The sequence below is a fragment of the Lepidochelys kempii genome, chromosome 2 (genome assembly GCF_965140285.1).
Source record: "Lepidochelys kempii isolate rLepKem1 chromosome 2, rLepKem1.hap1, whole genome shotgun sequence".
Taxonomy (NCBI): Eukaryota; Metazoa; Chordata; order Testudines; family Cheloniidae; genus Lepidochelys; species Lepidochelys kempii.
In genome coordinates this window covers 255,189,319-255,214,408 of record NC_136381.1, presented here as the reverse complement: position 1 = coordinate 255,214,408, position 25,090 = coordinate 255,189,319, and the positions used below count along the sequence as shown (strand labels likewise).

The 25,090-nt window shown below is 44.1% G+C and overlaps 1 protein-coding gene across 8 annotated transcripts in view; it reads right to left on the bottom strand.

Moving 5' to 3' along the window:
- Positions 1-24,826, bottom strand: part of PRKAG2 (protein kinase AMP-activated non-catalytic subunit gamma 2) — a 379,638-nt gene extending 354,812 nt beyond the window's left edge. For 3 of the 8 annotated variants that reach the window (XR_012157633.2, XM_073334621.2, XM_073334620.2), the window contains exon 1: positions 23,303-24,826. Coding sequence is in view for 4 of the 8 variants with exons in the window: in XM_073334621.2 (XP_073190722.1) it covers positions 23,303-23,404 (102 nt within the window). In the remaining 4 variants the exon portion in view is untranslated. The remainder of the gene's footprint in view (positions 1-23,302) is intronic. The other 5 variants (XR_012157635.2, XR_012157636.2, XR_012157634.2 and 2 more) reach the window with 3 other exon arrangements.
- Positions 24,827-25,090: the final 264 nt, after the last annotated feature.

The following is a 25,090-nucleotide window of genomic DNA, read 5'->3' as shown; positions in this document are numbered from 1 at the left end:
AACTCCTGCTGCCCCAGCACCTTCTTTCTGCTATAGGGCCATACATGGAGGGAGGGCTCAGTGGCAGGGAAAGTCTATATCCTCAGCCCCGTGGCTCTTGCACCCAAGCTCTACCCACATACCTACTTCTGTAAATAGCAGGATCAGAGGATCTTCTCATACCACCGCAACAGCTCCTCCTGCAAATCACTTCGCTTGCTCACCTTTCATTTCACGGTCTATGAAATGGGGATAAGAAGGCTTCCTTACCTCATAGGGGTAGCAAGAGGAGCTATATAATAAGATGCCAGCATTATCACTCTGAAGCCTAAAATGTCTACTGAGTCAGCGTCAAGTGATGGAAACAGCTACGAACATGGTTGACAGCTCTTTTTGTTCAAAAAAATTGAATCATCATTGGTTGCTTGTGGAACCCTGCACATACGGTGAATTACTTGGCCCAACTGCCACACCTGTGTGTCCAACTGCTCGGAGCACAATCAACTCCCAGCTCAACCCTCCCCCCTACACACAATCACCCACACACAGAAATGAACACAGTCATCCACACAATACTATAACCAGCATACACAATAACTCCAAGCATCACTCTGAAGCTTATGTCTGTTGAGTCAGGGTGAAAAGATGAAAACAGCTACAAGCATGGTTCAGAGCTCTTTTTGTTTAAATTATCACCAGGTTCAATCATCACTGGGACTTGCAGACTGTTACTGTTTTGTTTTTTAACATGACTTTACGATAGCACGGAATTTCAACTACTAGTTAATTCATTTATGTTTGTGAAGCACTTTGAAATCTTCATATGGAAGAAGCTGTCCATGCAATGCATTACTATTATTATTGTGTTGGATCTCTCACCAGAGTCTGTTTAGGAGAGCATTAAAACAAACTCATCAGTAAGAGCCTGAATACTCTCCAAGAGTCCACTTCAATGGCAAATTCAAGTAAACCAGGTTCCTCCTGGGTTTAGGGCATTAGCAAAAACTACAGCAGATAGACTGTTGATATTATGGAATGCACTCAGCTGATAAGAGAACAAATCTATGGAAAACAAACAGAACCGTACACAGATAACAAGATTAAACTGAAGCACACAAGAATCCTGCATGTATCTGATGACCAAGAGTCAGAAGATCAGTGACATTTTTTTATATTTCAAATTCAAGTTAATTAGGGAAGTGATACATTAGAGATCACACTTCGTCCAAATTAGTATTATCAATTCCCCAACATGGTGTTGGCAGACAGAGCACTACAATGAAGTTTAAATAAAAAGGAATTAAAAAAAAAAAAAAAAAAGGTGCTCCTTTACAAACAAGAAGGTAAAACCAAGATCCTGACCCTTATGGTCATTTAAGATCCCAGGGCTCTTTTTCCTTTAGAACATGGAGTTTGATCCCCAGTCTCCTGACCAAATTCTAAAATTTAGATAATTATATTCTGCAAACCAAATTCTCTCTACAATATCAGCCGGATAAGGTACGTTTTTCTGGTCTACGTTTGTCTAGTGCTGTTATGTACCATGAATATCTGTTGCTCTCCATCCTGGACAAGGGAACATACCAGTAACAGTAGAAAAAATACCAGCAGATATGATTTGTAAACATTCTGGGACCCACTGGTATGAAAAGCCTATTAATTAGCAGTTCTGAAATCAGCCAAGCAACTACCTGTTCCAAAAAAAAAAAAACAGTGAAAATGTGAGTCACGTTGTTTGGGTTACATGCTGGCTACAAGGCCCATAACAAAATTCTCTGAGTTTGTAGGGCCCAGACTGTTACGATTCCCAAAACAAGGATATCCCTTTTTCTCTCTAGTCTACAGTCCTGCCTTATGGACGGAGGATGGCAGGGTCCAAGATAAAGAGAGTTTATGGTTGGGAGTCTGAATTCCTATACAGCGGTCAGGCTTCTGCAAGCAGATCTATATTTTTAGGACTACCCAGGAGACAGATGTTCATCAGCTAAATCAGGGACAGAAGCTTTCAGATGAATCTGTTAATGAATTACCAAGTGTGGCTGTGTTTATGTTGGACTGAGTTTCAATGGCCAGTTTAATGAATACACACGCTTCAAATACTTATCCAAGATGAACATTCATGCTTTTACTACTCTGTCATTATAAATAAATACACAAACGAACTCCATGGCATGTCAGTTAAGGTAGCCCTTTACATAACTTTCCTAACACAAAACATAAAACGGAAGGAAAAGTCAAGGCTACAAAGACACACACCTCACACACAGCACAACTGAGCTAACTGATCACCACACGCCAAAAAAAAAAAAAAAAAAAAAACACAACAAAACCCACCATTTAGCTCTGCCCCAGTAGAGATTCCAGCCTCCCAACATTGCCATCCCCCAATTCCACCCCATGCCTTCACCACAAACAGATTCCTTATACCACTCCTGTGTAGTTCTGTAAAGTTACACACACTCTGTTTTGTGCAAGGCAGTGCTGAAAGACTGGCAAAATGGAAAAAAGGCATGAGACTCTGAATGTGAACTTTTGGGGGCCAAGCTTTAATTACAACTAAATGATTTTCTTGAAACTTCTCGGGAAATTCAACCTCTACTGAGAGATTTTGTACTGAAAATTTGGGAAAGATACACTGTGTTTTTCCTATAAGACAAACAGGTTGAACTCCCACATTAAGTACAAAACAGAATGCAACATTAACTATGCCATCAAAACAGTTCCACCATAAAACCCACGTGTGAATATACATGAACAGACACACTTAAAAGGTCATGCAGACACACATGCAATTACATGGGTCTTACACAGCCTATGTACTGAAGTATAATTAACTTCAATGACAATTACAAAGTTACATCAAGGACATTATATAGCCTTATACACTGGCCTTTATCTGTATTGCTGTCATGCCTTTGATTAAACAGGATTTGACCTTTTATAATATTGTCTGGCCTATTTATAATGCATTTTACCTCCATTAAGTGGAGGCAAAACGGTAATGCTGAGCATGTATTTATTTTGCTCTGGGCACTTTGTACCTACATCCCCATTTAGGCCACTGGAAGCAACTAGAGGCACAGGATACCAGCTATCTCCCTATACCACTTGTGTTGTTGGAAGAAAGTTGGATCTGTCTGCCAGTCAAGCACAAAGTAAAAAAGATACTGATAGCTTTGAGTTGCCTGTTTATTGAAACAGCAGGGTATTACGCTAAATTATAGGATTTAGATATCGGCAACACTCCTCTGATTTAAGTGTTTTGCCCCTCTCATCTACTCCCTGGCAAAGCCCAACAGATATCTTGAAATTCAGGTCCCATGTACAGGCTGTGGCCTTGATTCTGACCATAATTACAGTAGAATAAATCAGGAGCGACTCCAAGTAAGTCAGCGGAGATACATCACTTACAATGATGTAAGACAGTCATTCTTAACCAAGGGTACACGTACCCTGGGGGTACGCAGAGGTCTTCCAGGAAGTACATCAACTCATCTACAGTTGCCTACTTTTACAACAAGCTACATAAAAAACACTAGCGAAGTCAGTACAAACTAAAATTTAATACAGACAAAAGGAGGAAGTAAGGAATTTTTTAGTAATAGCATGCTGTGACACTTTTGTCTGATTTCGTAAGCAAGTAGTTTTTAACTAAGGTGAAATTTGGGGTATGCAAGACAAATCAGACTCCTGGAAGGGGTATCGTAGTCTGGAAAGGTTGAGAACCACTAATGTAAGACATGACAACAGAATCAGGCTCAGCATATCTACTGGTTAGTGACTGGTACAGTCAGGGGTCCATTTCCAGCTGTGCCACTGACTTCCTGTTCAACATTGGGCAAGTCACTTAAGCCAGAATTTATTTTAAAAAACTTAAAAAGCATCCATTAATTTTAGGTACCAAAGCTGAGATCGCAGGTGCTGCTTATCTGAGGTGCTGTAGCTCCTACTGAAGTTGGCTGGAGTTGTGGATGTCTCAAATTTGGCATCCTAAATTAGCGGACCATATTAAAAATTCTGGCCTTAACACACATCTCATAAGGGTGGCAGGAAGCTTAATGTTTGTTTAAAAAAAAAAAAAAAAGAATGAAGATGCAACATGTATTTTTTTGCACCTGATTGATTATTATATTAATGTTTTAGTAGTTCTGGTGATAGCAACTACTGCTTTAGCTGGAAGGTTCTGGTCAATAGAATATTCTTTCTGTGTGTGATACAGTGGGTCTGACTAACGCCATTCACAAAGCTACAGAACAAGAAAAGTTCAATACAAAAATTAAAAAGCAATCTGATGTGGGGACTGGATGGCTCAAGGAACCAGTAACAGGACTGGGATCCTACTATCTCTGGGCTGCTTGTCCAAATCCAGCCTTAGTCAGCAGTAACTGAAAGCTGTTACCGCCCTCTGATGGTTTGATGCCATGTATGAAATAAGGTAGGTTCTCAGTCCCATGCCAGCTGTGCAGGTTTCTACACCACTGCCATGCATACCTCTGCTGTCAGTCTCCCGGAGACTGAAACAGCCTCTCAGGATTGAAGCACCATGATGGGGCACTGTGAGGAAGCTTGCATTGCCACTGCTCACGATGAATCAGCATGGCACTTTTCACCAGTACGTAATTCACGTCACATTTTTAAATAAAAAAGGAAAATGTTGATCCACCTGCTCCTCTCCATTCTCACTCTCCTGCACAGCTATCAGCACTGTCAACAGCATCTCATTTCTACCAGTGAACAGTTTTCCAGCTTCCTCAACTCTAGCACCATCCTGCATTTAAGATCCATTGCAGCACATTCAGACCATGTCTACAAATCAGTTAGCTCTAATATTTGTCTGAGAGGGAAAGAAACTGCACTGACATAATCAACTTAGTAACGACAGGACCATTACTGAATCAACAAATCAGTGTCTTTTCCTGGCAATTTCCTCTTTGTGTAGCCTCCATAAAAGAATAATTTCTGGTTCAGTAAGAGAGGCATTTCAGATTTATTTAGTAAATGGATGATTTAAGCATTTGGATTTTCACCAATTATGTTGCATTGTATTGATCATCAACTGCAGCTGACACATTCCAATCCAGAAGTGCCTACATTTTAGTAGTGAGTAAAAAAAATCCTACAGGCAGCTGAATTATCTAGTGTCATGCAGATGGATTGTGTCTTTTGTCTTTTTTTGCTAGACTCTTACAAGACTGTGATCCCTTCATCTAATTGATTTATAATAGGACACCACTGGTCACTTTCCCTCTGTAGCTAAAGCTGAATAATATTTTCATTCTATTCCAGTCTCCAATCACTCATTACATTATAAAGTTTTTACATTTCAGGCTACATTTTTTCCATTCTTGGTCTCCCTCTGAAGATAGATTGTTCCATTCCCACACCCGCAACCCCTTTTAATATTTAAGCGAACAAATGTTCAGCCATTTTTAGGTGCAATGAGACTGGGATGAAAATTACGTTTTCCATTATGAATTTTTATTAAAAAAAAATCTTGTGACTTATTTTTTCTTTTTGGAAAAAAATGAAGGTTGCAAGGTGAAATAGATGGAAACCGTCCTCATGGAAGAGGGATGTCCCAGAAGAAAAAACAGGTTTTGATTTAACCATGTTTGGAACATTTGAAAAATTACATTCTGAAGCTACTCAGATTTTACCCAGAATGCTTATTAAGGCCCTGAACCTGCACCACTGAAGTCAACAGGAATTTTACTTGCATGCACAGTAAGGTTATCTTCACAGTGAACTGGCCAGTCACCTATGTTGTTGTTGAAATGGGCAAGAAGAACTGGTGCTAAAGAAATGACATCTGCATACCTTCCCCCTCACTGAGCAATGCACCAGTTGATCCTCCCCCTCCACCTTCGAGGTGGCTACACTTCAGTTCTGCTGTACGTTTATGAATTTGCCGAGCACTTTGGAATACTCTGGCTTAAAAGGCACCACAGGAAATACATTTACCTGCACATTTAAAATTCAACCCAATGCCTCCAACAGAGTTTATTTTCAAGACAGAACAGACTCTTACCACCCCGGTAAATTAATAGTTAACACACTTCAAACTTCCTATTTCCAGTATTTAGGGGGCAGTACCATATAAATAGGGCCAAAAACTTCTTAGGGGTGTTTCTGGAGCTACCTCAAGTAACACACCTCAATGGCCACTACAGTTCTTTATCCTTACAGACCAAGTCCCTTAATAACCAAGAGAAGGAAGGCAAGTGACGAAACAGTCTCTGAAGCAATACAAAACAAAACAAAACCCAAAAAGCTACAACACCACTAAAGTCCTCTGGCTGGGGCTTACACACATCCAAAGCAGAGTATTCCTGTCACAGCAGTTATCCGTTGCAGTATGTCAGCTACCCAACCAGCAAGCCTGAGCATATTTGTTTTTACACAGCAATTTCCACACCAAGACACATTTCTATTCCCTCCCCCTTCTCACGCTTTTGTATTCCATAGTCCTCATCAACAATTAGCGGAAATGACTGGCTGTGCCTGTTCTCGCTGTTCCCAGACATTTCTCTCCCCCTAGTGAGCTCTGAAGACCATGCAATATTTGACATGACAAGACTTAGAATCCTTCTACAACAACAGTTGTATGTAGGGAAACAGAGAAAACCAAAGAACAAGGAGGTTAGTCCAATTTACCAGATGGGGATCTGACAGCAGTAGGTACCCAGAGCAGTGGGATTTATACATTTTAAAGTGTCCTTAATCTCTCGGGACACTGGCCAAAAGACTAGAATTTTAAACTACTGAAAGTTTTTGTTGTTTAATAAAAAAACCATCAGAATAAAGCTATGTTTACTGAGTCAACTAGCTCTTCTGCTGGTTTTATGCCATTAAAACAACAGGATTTTAAATGTAAATTAACTTTAGAACAACCAAAATCTAAATCCTGTTTTTACTTTAGAAGGAAACATTTTCATGCAAAGGATCTGAAATACACCACAGCTCCAGAACTTGTTCCAATGTTGTATATCCCATTGCTGCTCACTCCCCTCCAGCATGCACAATTTACCATCCTGTAACATACACAAGTATGCATTCAATTTGTTATAAATAGTTGTGCACAGGACACAATTAATTCTCTCTCACACACACACGGACAATACCAATACTGTTTTGTATCCTTACCACATTTTTCAAAATTAATCAAACTAAGTGGACAAAGCTTCTGAGCTCTTAAAGAACCACAGAAGCTGGAGATGGAAAAGAGCTCTTAGATCATCTAGTTCATTTCTCCGTCAAGATTGGATTGTTCCTAACAGTACATTTTTATTGTTTTATCAGTCTTGTTTTTAAAGTCCAGAGCAATAAGTTTTTACGACTTCCTTTGGAAAAACTATTCCACAGATTCCCATGATATTCTGCTCAAGTTTTCCCATTCCTATTAGTTATACCCTAGGTACCACTCTAAATAATTCCTCTCCCTCACTAGTGTTAACAACCTTTAAAAATTATAAATGTATGCATCCTCCCTTAGCTGTCATTGCTTCGCCAATCTACACACATGTACACAGAAAGACAAAGAGCTAAGTCATCCCACTAGCTCTTGGCAGTTCAAGGAGAGCCCAAAAAGCATTAACTCTCCTCACAGGGCCCAGAAAAGTTCAAGCCCACCACAATAATTATTTGTGACATGAATCAGCCTTCAGCCCACAAGAAAAGCGGACATTAGCTCCTGGAAAATCCAAAAAGCCAAAATATGTTTTAAACCCATACTTCAGTTTTATATCCTTTCTTCTGGTATCTTATTCATTAGGCTGTCTCCCATTAAGATTATTCAATACACCAGGGTGGATAAAATCCATTTTTAAAGCAAAAAATCAGATATTTTAATTGAAATTATATGCAGGTTATAAAACGATTTAAAATTAAATTTGAAATTGACAACCTATGCTGAAACCTAAAATTATTTAAATTAAATGCAAAAATAATATTAAACAGTTCATATTTGCTGCCAAGTTTTAAAGAAAGTCAAACCACTGAACCAGTGGAAGTCAATGGCTAAGCACCTGAACCCTGAGTTGGCTGAAGTGCTCAGCCAGCTTGACAGCAGTAGACTCTTCTGCAGATGCAGAGAGAATTTGTTTGTTTTTTTTTTCAGTTCAGTGTATCCAACTACATCAATTCAATGACTACCACATTCAAAGGGAGTGGAAAAAGCAGGAAAGTTTGTTTTCTTCCTCCAATCTATGAACAAAGACTAGGTATGAGAGAATGAGAATTACTAGTTTTAAAATCTTGAAGGCCACGGTAACAAGAAACAATCAGCTCAATTAATTAACTACAAATAATATTTCCTTTGTTTATTAAATCCGTTAGTATTAAATGCAAAACGTATTTTGATAATTTTTTTCTTATGTAACCAGGAACAAAAAACATTTTTAATTTAAATTTGAATTTCCATCCAAATAGAGCTTGACACAAATTGCAAGTAAAAAATGAATAATCTAGTAAAGAGTTCAGCTATATAATTGCTTAAATAAAGGTTATAGCATATCCTCCCAGTTAGCACAAAGAAACACCATTGCTGATTTGCAAATTTACACTAAATTTGGTTTGGTAACCAATGAGAATCAATCTTTCTTTAGGAAAATAACTAAAAAGCAATGGTTTAAATCCTGCTTGCTGATTTAAATCATGATTAAAATTAGTAATTTAAATCACTCTGATTTAAATCAATCCACCCTACAATACAGTGTCTGAGTATATTCAACGCCCATTTACTTTTAAAAGATAGCAATATATCACCTACCCAATTGGGTGGAGCTGGACAAGATTTTTGCCTGAAGCAGTCCTACAGACAGCTTCATTCACTACACAATTCTGTCACATTCCCAGAGCATCCTGAAAGAGGCATGGGTCCTGTAGTGCAATAATGTAATTAAAAAATATCATAATGCATACACCCAATAGGGCATGGGCAGCCTTAATTCTGACATTGCCTAACTTCTGAATTCTTGACTTTGCAATCTGAACATTGTTTTAACATTTTTTGTTTTGAATGTATTTTATACACACACAATACAGGATATTTATTACATAACCAATCTTAAGTTTCAAGATAGCTACCCAACTTTTGTGGCACATGTGCAGCTTTTAACCTTTGTCACTTTTTTTCCTTTGAAACACTATATTCTGCAGACAAGTCAAGCTGAATGGTTTTAGCAACAAGCATTTCTTAAATTTTTCATCCCTTAACCTCTTTTCATCTCTCCAAACCTAAGATGTTCCACTAAAGATACATGCATACCCAGAGAAACAGAACCACTCATATGAGTCAAGTTGCTCATGTGGGTAAGTGTCTGCAAGATCAGGCCCTGAAACTGAACTCATCCAAGCAGGGACCATGGTTCCATCTTTGGGCTCAGTTCTACCATCCTTGCTGATGTTGAACAATTCCCTTTTTTTCCACATATTATCCTTTTGCTTTCACTGAAACTACCTGCAGAGTAAAGCACTACTCCTGTGATTCCAGGTGGCAGAATTTGTCCTTGTATTTGTACAACACCAAGCACCTTGTCCGAGGTTAACAATAACCTAACCTAGACATCATGCAATGTAAAGTGAATTCCATTTCCATGTGGCAAGACCACACAGCCCACAAAGAAAGTAAGTTTATTATGAGGCAAAGTAAAGACACTAACTTATGTTCTTAGATAAGATGTTTCCTCTTTACTTTTTACCCTTTTCAGTATTTCAAAGTTAAAAATCCCAATAAAAGATTTAAATTAATAGTATTTTTGCATGCCGATGAAGTTGGTTGCACAGGTCTGAAGGAGTTCAAGGATCCGGGACTCTTTAAATACACCACACAGATAAAAGAACTGAAATAATTTTTTTTGAATGCTGAATTACGGGCATAACATCGTAAGGAAAAACACTGGCATGTGCCCTCGTGCCCCTGAATAACTCAAAGATGCATAAAGCGATTCTAAAAAAAAAAAGTGTATAATTAGATTCTATTTGAATAAACTAGTTCTTAAACTAGTATTAGCTTTACCTTGGACTAGCTGAGCAGAGTACTGGTCACCTTTTTACCTCCCAGCCCCCTTTGTATATGAGTTCAGTGTTTGTGCACGATGTCAGCTTGACAGATCAGGAGGCTGAAATCACCTCCCCACAGAGCAGGTACAGGACAGACACCAGCGGAAGTCTGATGAATCTCCCGCACTGGACTGCTATTGGTCAGGGGCGGGGCAAGGCGAAGGTGAGATTCTGTGGCAGATAGGAGGACAATCAGCAAAGAGTTGGTTACAGCGGCTGGGTGTCTGGGGACCCTGGGAGGAGTGTGGTGGTTTGAAGGCAGTTGGAAGTGCTGAGTGGGACACACAGGATGCGAGAATCTATGAAGGTCTAGCAGATGATCTACCTTAGAACACTTCCCTCAAGTAAGTTGCCTGTTGGGCTACCAGGGATTCGGAACAAAAAACATTGGTGTGTCCTACAGCAGACCCCATGGAGTGTGCAGTAATCACACAAGGTTCACCACACTGCCTCACCTGTATTCCTCAAACCTGCCCTAGTGGCATCACCTCTGGAGGTGCGGCCACCATTCCATGCTTGGTCCCTCTGACCAGAAAACCTATAACAGTCCTAACTACTGTGGTGGTTTGTGTGTTGTGGACACCTATCCACAGGGAACTAAACTGGTATCAACAATTGATTTCACATATACTATCAAACAGATGTTAACAACTTTCAGTCAAGTTGTTACCAGCCAAAACTGGGCCTGCATGAGAGACCTATGGGTGGAAAGCTATACAAGGAGGGAAAATGGTCTTGTGGTTAAGGCAATGGAGACTACTCAGGAGATCTAGGTTCAATTCCCATTGCCATCCCAGACTCTTTGCATGACATGAGGCAGGTCACTTAATCTCTCTATTCCCCATCTGTAAAATGGGGATAACCATACTTCCTTTGTCCTACCTCTTCTCTGTAGTGTCTATGGAGATTTGAAGCTCTTCAGGTGAGCTGTCCTACTGTGTTTATATACACCTATACATTGATATATGCACCTAGCACACTGGAGCCCCAGCCTTGGTTGAGGACTGTAGGTGCAGAGACATAGCAGTCACGGTAGCATATGGCTACATTAAAAGTAGTTAATATTTCATTAGCTACAACATTAAAACAATGGAAAGTTTACAGGGAACTTTTTTTTCCCCATTTGAGGGGTGGAGTACCTGAGCCCTCAACCATTCACCAACGCAAGGTATATACCTTCCCAGCCCCAGGCAGTAACTAGAGCACAGAGTCAGATGGCTGGAGTGATGATTTTAAAAGTTCCTAATCCTCTGCCTCATCTTCTCCTTTCCAGCCTGAGCTACCTTTCCACAGGCCACATCATTTAGTTCCCATTTCCATCACAGACACTTTGATTAATACGCACTCAACAGCAGCAAATCCCACTCCAACAATCTTCTGTTCCAGAGGGAATACTAAAGCAAGATGAAAGCTGCATCCCAGTGGCTGAAACACTCTTTGAAGAAGTGTTGCTAAACTTCCAGGGTCTGGGTACTGACTGATCACCATTCTTAGCTTTGGGTCACCCAGGTACACTACCCAGGAGCAAACCGTAGGTCTGACATCCTTCATGAAGAGTGGGACCCTGAAGTCTGACTGCCCAGACCCCTGAACCAGTGACTCAGCCCTCCCAAGTCCCCAGTTGATTTGACATATCCCTCCTAGAGTCCACCTGACTGTAGGAGCTCTGAGTTCCTACTTACACCCTTCAGGGGCAACGTGACAGTAAAGCACAGCAACAATGGCTTAGCAAAAGAATTTCTTAAAAACACACACACACTTTTCTCTTTAAAAAGCAGACAGGAGTTACAGATCTATGGAAAACAAACTGCTGAATCCAACTCCTTTAGTCTGATCTTTACCCTCATCTGCGCGTCCATGGGTTTGGTCCAAATCTTTTAAAGGTGGCAAAGTCCCTCCTGCTTCCACTCCCTCCACCTGTGCCTTCTGTTTCTAGTGATTAAATTGCTACCTCTGCTTAGAGAAGCACCCCTTTTTAAAAGAGACGCTGTACCTGTTTAGTCAAGTGGAGCAACTGTAGCTCTCCCATCCATGTGCTTTTCTTAGACCATCACACAGAGGGAAGGGGAGCATCCAGGCCTCTTCTCCCTCCACCCCCACCAGTTTCCCTGTAAAGAATCCAGAAATCCCCCTATTTCACCAGGGGAGAGCCATTCAATGCAGATGGCCCTTGATGGCCCTGTCACAGCTTCCCAGATACAGCTTCCCCACTAAGTGTCAAGTTCCCACTATCAAAATAAATGCTCAAAGCCACACTACAGATTATGATCAAAACAGAAGCTGAATTACAATAGGCATTCACAAAACACAAATGGAATTCATAAGCTCACTCAAATATATTCCCCCCGTTTGGACAAAAACTGGGGAACCACTATGGCATGTGATAACACCTTTACTCTACCACTTGGCTTGCTGTTGCTCCCCATCCTTCATCTGTATGTTGTCTATTCAGGCTTTCCAGAGCAGGGACCTTAGGTACTTATAAGGTCCGCATTACTGTAGCATCACAACATTTCATAATTGTTAGTGTATTTATCCTCACAACACCTCCATGAGGTAGGAAAGTATTACTATGCCCATTTAATAGATGGGGAACTGAGGCACAGAGTGACTGATCTACCCAAGGCCATACAGGAAGACTGAGGCAAAGCAGAGAATTGAACCAAAGCATCCCATGTCCTAGGCTAGCACTTTAACCACTGGTTTATCCTTCCTCTCCTCAGGTTTGGAACTGCTGGAAGATCAAGAGCAATTTTATTATTTACACAGCACTAATAGCATGCTTGCTTGAAAAGTTGCCTGTAAAGTATCTAAAGCTTTCCTAGTGCTATGTAAATTAATTACCATGTCTGGTTTTTCATAACACTGTAGGTAATGCATATATGTACCATTGCTCCCTACTGCTGGAATGTCAAATCTGTGTGTATGTGTGTACGTCTGTAAGGTATAGCTGACAACCTGAAATATATGCTGCAACAAATCTGTTATACTTCCCATTACACCAACTCTACCTAATGTAAATTGCCATTCTAAATTATATAGCAATGTAAAAAACCCTAGACACTACGTTATAAAGCTAAACTTTAAGTGTCATAATTAAGGATAATAACAAAAAATGTGGATTGCATTTTGGTTCTCTACAAACAAAACAAAGCTCCCACACTATATAGAATTCATATCAAAATATTTCACATAATTTAGAGCAGCAGCTCTCAAACTGCAGGTTGGGACCCCAAAGTGGGTTGCAACCCAATTTTAATGGGGTCGCCACGGTTGGCTTAGACTTGCTGGGGCCCAGGGCCAAAGCCCAAGCCCCACTACCCAGGGCTGAACCCAAAACCCAAGGTCTTCAGCCATGGGTGGTGGGGTTCAGGATATAGTCCCCTGCGTGGGGCTCGAGCTCTGGCTTTGCCTCCCCCCAACCCAGGGCAGCAAGCTCGGGCAGGCTCAGGCTTCGGTCCCCCCTCCTCTGGTCGTGAAGTAATTGCTGCTGTCAGAAGGGGGTCATGGTGCAATGAAATTAGAGAATCCCTGATTTAGAGAATGCACTATTATACAAGTTAGCATTAATTAAATTGAAGCATTATACTCCAGATACTGAGAACGTGTGAATAGCTGCAGTCTAGAATTCTTTCCTCTATTGTCCACCTTAAGAGTAAACATATCAATCAGACACAGCAGCAGAAATTGCCATGCCAAAATTGTTTCCACACATTACGATTACTAGAAACAGTTCAATGGCCACACAGTATCATGCAGCCAAACCACCACTATCTGTCTATATAAGGCCTCTTTTTCTTTCCATCATGTGCAAAATATATTCCATTCAAGGACATCAAGTTCAAAAGTCTTGTTCTTTTGCCTTCACAGTCCTGCATTGCTCTGCCCCTCCCCACCTGTCAGGCCTTGTCTCTTACCACAGTGCTCTCTTCCCCAGCAACCTTGATGCTCCATTTCTCCCACAACCATCTCTGCATTGTCTTTCATGGCACGCGAGGCATGGGGCACCTTCTGGTATAAATGCAGTTTTAGTCTGAAAAGTGACTATGTTAAACAGTACCTTACTCAACAGATCTGTTCAGCATATGTATCCAGAATCAGCTTTACTGACTTCCATGCCAGTAAAGCTTTGGCTACTTTTTACTCCTCTTAGCCCTGTAGAACCAGCACAGAGGGGTACAAGCTGGATTCTTAAGCCTCCCCACATGTCAGCAAATTCTTGTAAAATTCTCTCGGTTACATCTGTATAGCTCCCTTGAAGGTAGTGTGGCTGCACAGGAGTAACAGTTGACATAATTTGAAGTCCACGGGCCACACAGGTGTTACTAAGTGCACAATATTAGCCCATGGAATATTTATTACTGGAAACGATTCATGAAAAAGAAAATACATATTGTCTCTCATATCTCAGGGCTGGGAGGTGGGGGGAAGCATCTTTGTCATTGAGACAAACATAATGCTCCATCATGCCATTTTTACAGTCACTTTTCCAAGTAGACCTGACCCTCAAAACTTCAGCATCACTGTCTATACCTACTGGCAAGAAGGACACATAGAATCATAGAATATCAGGGTTGGAAGGGACCTCAGGAGGTCATCTAGTCCAACCCCCTGCTCAAAGAAGGACCAATCCCCAACTAAATCATCCCAGCCAGGGCTTTGTCAAGCCTGACCTTAAGAACTTCTAAGGAAGGAGATTCCACCACCTCCCTACGTAACGCATTCCAGAGTTTCACCACCCTCCTAGTGAAAAAGTTTTTCCTAATATCCAACCTAAACCTCCCCCCACTGCAACTTGAGACCATTACTCCTTGTTCTGTCATCTGCTACCACTGAGAACAGTCTAGAGCCATCCTCTTTGGAACCCCCTTTCAGGTAGTTGAAAGCAGCTATCACATCCCCCCTCATTCTTCTCTTCCGCAGACTAAACAATCCCAGTTCCCTCAGCCTCTCCTCATAACTCATGTGTTCCAGTCCCCTAATCATTTTTGTTGCCCTCCGCTGGACTCTTTCCAATTTTTCCACATCCTTCTTGTAGTGTGGGGCCCAAAACTGGACACAGTACTCCAGATGAGGCCTCACCAATGTCGAATAGAGGGGAACGATCACGTCCCTCAATCTGCTGGCAATGCCCCTACTTATACAGCCCAAAATGCCATTGGCCTTCTTGGCAACAAGGGCACACTGTTGACTCATATCCAGCTTCTCGTCTACAGTAAACCCTAGGTTCTTTTCCGCAGAACTGCTGCCGAGACATTTGGTCCCTAGTCTGTAGTGGTGCATGGGATTCTTCCGTCCTAAGTGCAGGACTCTGCACTTGTCCTTGTTGAACCTCATCAGATTTCTTTTGGCCCAATCCTCTAATTTGTCTAGAACCCTCTATAACCTATCCCTACCCTCCAGCGTATCTACCTCTCCTCCCAGTTTAGCGTCATCTGCAAACTTGCTGAGGGTGCAATCCACACCATCCTCTAGATCATTAAGGAAGATATTGAACAAAACCGGCCCCAGGACCGACCCTTGGGGCACTCCACTTGATACTAGCTGCCAACTAGACATGGAGCCATTGATCACTACCCGTTGAGCCCGACAATCTAGCCAGCTTTCTATCCACCTTATAGTCCATTCATCCAGCCCATACTTCTTTAACTTGCTGGCAAGAATACTGTGGGAGACTGTGTCAAAAGCTTTGCTAAAGTCAAGGAACAACACGTCCACTGCTTTCCCCTCATCCACAGAGCCATCCACATAAGCAGAGTCTTTCTATATCTGCAGGATATCACTTTCTTACTAATACGTATTCTCTTAAAAAAAAACAAAACAGTAAATAACCTTACATGCTGCATAGCAGTAATTATAATGCAATGATTTAACCCTTAGCTCCATTAAGACACATATACCTCTCAGGCAAGGAACTATAAAGAATTCATTCCTCTTCTCCCTCTACCTTTCAGCAGTTCCTGTCCCACTCCTGTTCTCTCCACAAACATACAGAGCTTCTCCCACCTCCCACATCTCCAAATGATTAACACAACATGGTCAACAGCCTCATGTTCCATGCTTCTGCTCAGCTTCCACCCCCTCCTTGGTTCTTCCATGCCCATGGCCTACTCTTCTGATGCAATTCACCTCCTTCCTGCTGGTCTACAGCCCACAGGAGCTGCAGGGGACAGGGAGGGAAGGAAGGAGGGAGGGGGCAGGGCATATCAGAAGTGCAAACTGGGAGAGAGAGGAGGTGGTTGAAAGGAGCAACTGTATTTTTCCATAAACCTAGCTGGTGATCAGCTTGTGGAATGTCAAGAAGCATAAAGATTGAGAGCCCTTGTCATTTTTCTCCTACCTACTGTAACTGCAGTTGCTAATCCTTTTTATCTGATGCACAGGAGCTTTCAGATTTCATTGTGAAAGTTCCAGGGCTTCTCCTCACCTTCCTCAACTCTTTAGTCCATTAAGGGAGATCTGATTTCAAAATTGCAAGAAGGTAGAAGTTTGGGACACATTGTTTTCTGGGTCTCATGAAGAAGACACAGGGACAGTTCCAGATTCCATTTTAGGGAGACACTTCCCTCTCCTCTCCCTGCTGAAAGAAAGTCTTTCCAGATAAGTTTGTGCTCCAGGGTCACACAGGTAGCAGAGTCCCTCATTAGCTCCTCTGGAAAAATTCACAACTTAGCACTTCCATCTGTTGCTGTCACAAGTAACTCCAAGAATGGAGTGTAGTCCTCTCCTTGTCCAACCCAGCAGTCATCTGGCAAAACAAAGTATATTATACGATACTGGAAAGGAAGAATCATTTTATGAATGTGATTTATTAACTGGAGAAACACTAGGTGGGTGAGATAATATCTTTTATTGGATCAACCTCTGTTGGTGAAAGAGACAAGCTTTCGAGCTACACAGAGCTCAGAATGAGCTTATGTCATTCTGTTTATGTCAGAATGAGCTCTGTGTACCACAGAAACGTGTCTCTTTCACCAACAGAAGTGGGTCCAATAAAAGATATTATTTCACCCACCCTGTCTCTCTCATATCCTGGGTCCAACACCGCTACAACACTGCAAACGTTTATGAACTAAGCAACCACTCACTGCTTTGCTATAATGGAAAGCAAGAGATGGAGGGAGAGATCCTCGGTTGGTGTAAGTTGTCATAATGCCACTGAAGTCCACGAAACGAAGAGAATTTACACCATCTGAGGATCCGCCCCAGGGTCTCTACACGACAACAGGCATAGGTACAGCATTAAATCTGCTCCTAGAGATGGCTCCTTCAGAACAGAAGCACTATGAGGAAGAAATGTGGGAAACCGTGGAGAGCTGCTGCCCATACTACATCTGTTCTGTGCATAAAAAAGGTCTGTTGTCTCCACAGCTATTATTAAGAGACCTTTCCCAAGTGGGAATATATCACTACACCAACCTATAAATATCACTACACCAACCTTTCTGTCAGGGCAGGAGGACAAGTGGCAATAACCACTTCATTGGACAGATATTTTGGCCTCACTGATTACTGTACACAAAGGAACAATGAAATTTTTCACTATCACCTTCTAACATATTTAGGTCTAATACACAAAAGTGCTAAATAGCTGCAATTCCCACTCATTGGGGGCTGCAGTGGGGCTCAGGTGACGATCTTGGGACAGATTCCACTCTTCATTACATTTAGTGTACATTCAAAGTAACTGAGAGCAGAATCTATCCCGTTTGCAGTGAGATGAAGTTACAATGACAATTTTTAACGTATTCCAACAGAACAATTCTGTAAGAAGATTACAAAAGGAAAGTATTGATCTCTCTGCTAAGAGCTTTGAGTCAGCAGACAATTGCATCTAGCCTTAGAATGGAGACGACAGTGCTTTTAAAATATGTACCAAGCAAGATAGGTTTTCAATTTGTATTATTACTAATTCTGTTGCCTTCTAATGTTTTAAAAGGAAACTCTGTAAAAGCTAAAATATCTACATTAGAGATGAGCAACAGCCACAAAATTGAGATCTGTGTCTGAACTTTGGCATACAAGGGGGACATTCAGACCTGGGATTTCACTTGAAGCCATCTCTACTTTAAATGTATAGAAAGTATCTTCAAGATTTCAGAAAGTGGTGCTATGAAAGGGAGGAGCAGATTTCGCCTCTTAATGTATCTCATATTGGCTCCTATGGTCTAGCTCAATTACTAGTCTGTCATTATAAATCACTTGGGTAATTGCAAGGAGTAAGTTCACTGAGCACAGGCCAGTGATTTAGCAACTAGCGCCTCACTCTGCCATGCTAGAGAATCTAATGATATGAGGTTTATCTTGGACTACCACAAATCAGTTTAGCAGGTGATGGGAGCATCCAGTTTACAGGAACTCAGCAGACTGCCAACCTTCCCAAGAGCAAGATTTGGGTGTCACAATGCAAATGCTTCACTTGTGCAGAAGGGGGAGATTCAGCACAGAAAGCACTGTTTCAGAAAGAAAGTTTGTCAGACTTTTCTATTATGTCCTACAATTCTGCCCCCAACCCTCCATTCTTGCTTGAAATTCCCACCTTGGGTTGTGAGCCACAACAAAATGGCCTCTTTAACACTGATCAATTTGTTCCCACTGTATTCAACCCCTAAAAAAGGAAACAATGAGAAAGAAGGAGAACATTTACACCTTCCATTCAGGCACAACTAATATCTTTGGTTTTCTCCTCACACCTAATTTTCTTTTTTTTTTTTAAAGTCTTCTGTGCTTTTCATCAAAGCTTGTCAACTTTTTCTAGGTCAAGTCTTTCAAGTGGCACGGATACACCCCCACTGTAGGACTAGAAAGTATCACTGACTCCCAACCAAATCAACTTTATTTCTTGTGTGGATTTCTCTCTCAATACTTTCTCTTAAAATTACACTCTCTTTTATTTCACTTTCTGTTCACACCTCCTTAGTCTTCCCCTTGTTGCCCCTAATCTGACAATCTCAATGAGCAAGAATTAAATGTCTGAGCAATAAACACAACCTCACAGCAAGACACAGAAGACGAGGATGAGCAAAATAAAAATTTCTGTCTGATGAAAGCTCCCTTGACAACTACAGCAGCACTGACAGGCACCACTGAAATAATAGGAATGATGCTCCAAAACAGCCAAGAAAATGTTATGAAACAGAAAAAAAAAAGTCTAAATTAATCTTTCCAAATGAAAATTCCACTGTCAAGTGAGGAGTATAACAAAAGGTGTATTGCAATTACAACAGAAGATAAAAAACTACTGAAAAATACCACCAAATCTGAAAAATTATGACCCATTTTAGAAATACTATAGACCTCAACTCTGCAGAAAGAGGAAAGGTGTCTATTGGTTCAGGGTGGGGGGAAGAGATCAGGTCTTTGTTAATTTTTAAGTCTTGAATTGCTCCCAAATGAGCAAACAGCAAAATAGTTACTGACTTCACTGAGAGCAAGATCAGACCCGAATCTGATTGTCTACACGGTGATAAAAAACCCACAGCTGGCCTGGGTCAGCGGACTCTGGCTTGCAGAGCTCAGGCTCCAGGGCTGAAATACTGCTGTGTAGATGTTCTGGCTCAGGCTGAAGCTCAAACGAGGGTGGAGGGTCCCACAGCTCCAGCTCCAGCCTGAGCCTAAATGTCTACACAGCAATTTTTAGTCCCGCAGCCCAAGCCCCACAATCACAGATCAGCTGACTCAGGCCAGCCACAGCTGTACTAGGGGGCTTTTATCCCCATGTAGATGTGCCCTTAGTGGCATATGTGCAAGTATCTACCACTGTCCAGGTGGCAACTTACAAAGCAGGCACAGCAAAGAGGCCACGAACTTAACAAACACAGACAATGAATTTGTTCCTCTAGGACAAGACTGAGGCAACCCTGGGGAAGAAGATGAACTTTGTGATTAAGAAAGAGAACTAGAAGCAGGGGCATGTGCAGGAATTTAAATTTCACCCCTTTTGGAGAGGCACATTCTGGGCCCTCCCCCTGTCCCCCAAGGAACTCACTCTCCCCTCTCCCCACCTGGCACTGGGAGGACCTCGCTGCCCATCACTGTCCCAGCAGGAGCTCACTCTTTCCTCTGCCCCATCCCCTGACAGGAGCTCGCTCTTCCCTGCCTTTGCGTCCCTAGGGCTGGAGAAGTTCTATGCCCTTGGCCCCAACTATTATTGGGGGGGCTTTGCCCCTGCTTGCCCCCCCTTGTGCACACCCCTGACTAGAAGCCAGAACATTCGGGTTCTATTCTTGGCTCTGCCAAAGACACTCAGATTTGGAAAAGTCACTTAATCCCGTCATGTCTCTATTCCTCCATGTATAAAATTAGGATAATTACGACCACACTGGGGTGTTCAATGTTTGTAAGGCATTTTGAGATCATCAGATTGAAGTTGTATTACTGGTGCTGTGGCAGAGATTGGTGCCTAGACACTATCATGATGGACACATTGGAGACACCCATGTTAGATGAGGGGGGCCTAATTTTGAGCACACTAACACACTGTAGGGTTGAAAGTTTTACTCACACTACTGGGCTCATGTTCCACTTCAGAGAGACAAAGGAATTCTACAGAACTAATTCTTCCCATTAAAAAGTCTCCTTTGTTTTATACCACAGCATTCAGTATGCCCTACATGTTTGCATTTGCTTGTTTTTCCATGGGGGGAAAAAAACAACCAAAAAGCATAGAAATAAAGTTAGCTAATGATTTCCTGTTGGCCTGGAAGGGACGTGCTCACACTGCCTCCTTCCACTGGACAGCTGGAGCAAAATCTAGACCCCTCAGCAGGAGGAGCAGGAACTCTGAAACTCATTGCTAGAAGCACCACAGCCAAGAGTGGTGAATTCCAAAAAAGGAATGAAGATTTATATAAATAACAAGAATATACTGACAAAGTTTTGAAAGGGATAAACTCTCCAGCTTCAGCGTATAAGCCAACCTCTAACTATTGGACATTAGGGAAAAATGACCCTCTGAGCAAGTTATTCTATACTGCCCGCCTATTACAGAGTTTCTTGCACCTTCGTCTGAATCAGCTGCTACTGGCCACTCTCAGACAGGAGGCTGGACGGCCTGCTGGTCCGGAATTTGATAAAAGGGTTTTACGCTGGAAAATGATTAATCAAAACTAACTTTTTGCGGGAAATAACTGATTTTGACAAAAGTTTCATAAGTCCAGAATGAAACATCAGGTAACAGAGTGAGCAAATGACCCCAGCCCAAAACAGCTAATAACCCCATGGTTAAGGCATTCATGTAGCATGTGGGAGAACAGGTTCAAGTCCCGGCTCTGCAGCAGGGCCTTGAACCTGAGTCTGCCACATGCCCAGTGAGTGCCCTGACCACCAAGCTATTGTGGGGTGAGACACTCACAATCTCACCTGTGGGAGCTTTTCCACTTGGCATAAATAATTAAATAGTCACTACAGCAGGGACTTGAGCCTGGTCTCCCACCTTTCAAGTCAGGGCCCTAACCACCAGGCTATTGAATCTGGGACTAGCACACACAAAAATGTTAAAAGGTCTCAGTTTACCCACCTGGTTATGGGGGGGGGGGGGAAGAGAATCAACCTCTTGCTCTAAATTTTCAAAAAGTCTCAGTTTCATCCCCATATGGAACTGGAGACATTTTTAAATTATGCAAATTTTCATGGGATACGAAAACCGTTTCCTGCCAATCTGTACACTTCTCTGTTCTAGTATAACCATTCCTCTGCACCTACCATTCCTGCAATAGGTTGCTTTGATAAACAACTAAGAGGCTTCTGAGCTATCAACCTCCTGGAAATCCAGCTCTGAATTAGTGTTTCAGGGCTTCAGATTAAAGGCTCCAATTCAGTCTCACTGAAGAGACAGGTCCAAGTGCCGAAGTTTGGGCACGTTCAGGCCAGCATACTGCTTTGAGCTCACCTCTAGTTAAAATACACTCAGACTGTACAGCACTGCACATGAAATATCAAACCCTCTTAGAACTGTGTCAAACAAATCACTTGGCTAAATGAAGGGAGCAGTTAGTGCAGTGCATGCTGTCCTCTCCCTTTGCCCAGTCACACACTGCAAGCCTGGCACTCTGCATGCAGCTGGGCTGGGTCTGGTTAGTGCGTGAAAGGGAAGAGGTGGAGGGATCCAGTCCTCCCTCCCCAGCGCTAGCCCAGCACCAAACTGTACCTCCTCTTCTCTGGGGGAGGGGGGTGAAGTTATATCTTTTATTGGCTCAACTTCAGCTAGTGTGGCTTGAAAGCTTGTCTCTCTCACCAACTGAAGTTGGCCCAACAAAAGATACTACCTCACCCACGCTGTCTCTCTAATATCCTGGGACCAACACAGCTACAGCAACCACACAGGGAACAGCTCTCTCCGCCCCCCACCTCGGGGTCTACCTGGTCCAGGGGCCACACCTCTCCCCCCCACTAGCTGCTATTCGCCTGGTCCATACACAGGCTCACACAATGCATGCACTGCCCCCGCCCCCAAAAGCGGTTCACCCGCTAACAAAATATACCACTTATAACTGCTAGACTTATTCTTCTCAGGTGCAGACCTTGCCAACCCAATTTGCAGCAGCCTCTCTCCAGCAAAGGGCAAAGCCCTCAGCCCCTCATGCAATCTGGTCAGAGGGGAGCCGTCCCTGAGGCGTGACACTGCCCGTCTTTGGGCAGGGTCGCAGGTGGGACCCTCCTCCTGCCCCCCCCGTGTGAAGGCTGGCTGCACACGGACTCCGGCCTGTTCGAAATCGGCTCCGTAGGGCGCGCGCGCACCCACCCACCCGCCGGCCCCACTCCGTTGGGGCTGCCGCTGCCAGGGGGCGGGAGCCTGCGCGGCGGGCAGGCCGCCCCCCGGCCACCCGCGCGTGCCGTGCCGAACGCCCGAGCACGCGCTCAACGGCAGCCGCTTCCCCACGCGCCCCAGCTCTTGCTGCTGAATGCCAGAAGCGGGCAGGGGGCTCTTCTTCTCCATCCCCCGCCCCCCCACGCTGTTGCTAAGTGACAGAAGAAGCAGGCACCGCCGCACGCTGAACCCCCAGACCCTCTCCTGCTGCAAAAGGCCAGGAGGCGCGTGCACCTTTCTTTACCACGCCCCCCCCCACCCAACCTGTTGCTGCGAAATGGCATGAGGTGTCCACGCTGCCCAGGAGAAACACCCCCCCCCCCAGCCCCATGACAGGAGGCGCGTGTGCTGCCCGCGCTGCAGCGTGCGGACCGCAGTGGCTGCAGCCCTGTCACCGCCACCAGGAGGAGGAGGAGGAGGGAGGGAGGGAGGCAGGGACGGCGCAGAGGCACTGACCGGGATGTGCACTCGCAACATGCGTCTCCTCTGGCTGGAGCCTTTCCTGCTGCCGCTGCTGGAAGCATCTTTCTTCTTGGTGTCCATGGCAGTGCTTCCCATCCCGCTCAACAAGGCGTCACTCCAGAGGATGGCTCCCCAGCAAGGCTCCTCTTCCACCTCCCACCACTGTCCGCCACCAGCAGCCAATCTGGGCTTGTTTTCAAACCCTCAGGAACTGGGGAGAAAGGGGGTGGGGGAACCAAAGGGGAAGGGAGGAGTTTCTCCAGCTGCGGTTTTTTAAATGGGGGCTGGGAAAGTTGCTAGGGGCCCCCGTCTTTTCCAAGAGCAAAATCATGAGACATCCTTAAAATTGCGGTTCAGTTTATAACTCTTCCGCCCGTTCAAAAATATCCGGAGACTCTTGGTGGGTGAGAAAGTTTCCTTCCCTTTGCACAGCAAAGTGACGTGTCCCCCATTACACGTGCCCTGGGGAGAAAGAGGAAGGTGCAAAAGTTGAGCTCGACACCGTTTGCAAATAAATACAATCCCTGGAGTCCGGATCCTGCGACTAGGTCCGTCCCTCTCTGTCAAACAGGAGGCGGTGCAAGCGCTCCCTGAAATGCGACTTCTTCCTCCGTGCAGCCTCAGCAGGGCCAGAGCTACGAGAAACTCACGCAGGCCTGGAGAAGGCGGTGGTGCAAACAAACATTGCAATGTGGTTCCCCTTTCCTGCTGGAAGCCGGAATCCCAGGCAGGACTGATGATAATCAGGGACTTCAAGGAGGCAGCACCCGGCCTTGAGAAGGAGGAGTTGCAAATGCTGCTTGCAATCTGGCTCTGCTGAAAACAAGAGGCTGCGCTTAACAGGAAGTGCAGCGAATCATAAAATACTTTCTCCCCGATCTGACACTGCTCCCCTTTACATGCGTCTGTCTCCCGGGCATCTCCAAAAGCACATTTGCTCCAGTCCAGAACTCTTCCCTAATAATTCATGATCTGACGGCGACCTAGCGAGTGTTTGGGAGGGGGGCTGTGAAGGCTGTTGCTAGTTTGCAATTGCTGATGCACGAGGGACTGGCTGGATTTCACATAGAAAAAGAAAAAGAAACAGCGACGTTCTTCCCCGCCCCGCCCCCTAGGCGAACCCCACTCCCTGGGATTTCTCGGGCATGCCGGAAACACGAGACGGGGATTATGTTCTCCAGCGCCATCAACCCACAGCCTGCAAAAGGCACCCTGTACACACCCCCTTACTCCTCCTGAGTCTGGCCGACGGGCGGCTCTCACCACCCCCTGCTTCCAGGAGCCATCAACACAGTTGTTGCGCAATTTGTATCACTAACCACCACCTCATCGCTGCAATGACCACAGAGGGCCAGTAGGTGGCGATGACCACGGCCCCCAGCAACGCGCCTGCCACACTCGGTGTAGCGGGTGCGCCCGGCCTCGCAGCGCGGTGCTCCGGACACACCGGGGCTGACGGAGAGCGCCCCGCAGTTACCTGCCTGGGGCTGACAGCGGGAACCCCACAGTTAGCCCCTTGGGGCTCCGGTCGCCAACTTTCTATTTGCAGACAAGCAAACACCTTTGCCCCGCCCCCTGCACCGCCCTTTCTCTGAGGCCCCACCTCCCACTCCCTCCCTCACCCCCTCCCTCTGTCGCTCGGTCTCCCCCACCCTTGCTCACGCGCTCATTTTCACTGGGCTGGGACAGGGGGTTGGAGGGCTCCAGCTGGGGGTGCAGGCTCTGGGGTGGGGCCAGAGATGAGGGGTTTGGGGTGCAGGACAGGGCTCCGGGCTGAGGAAG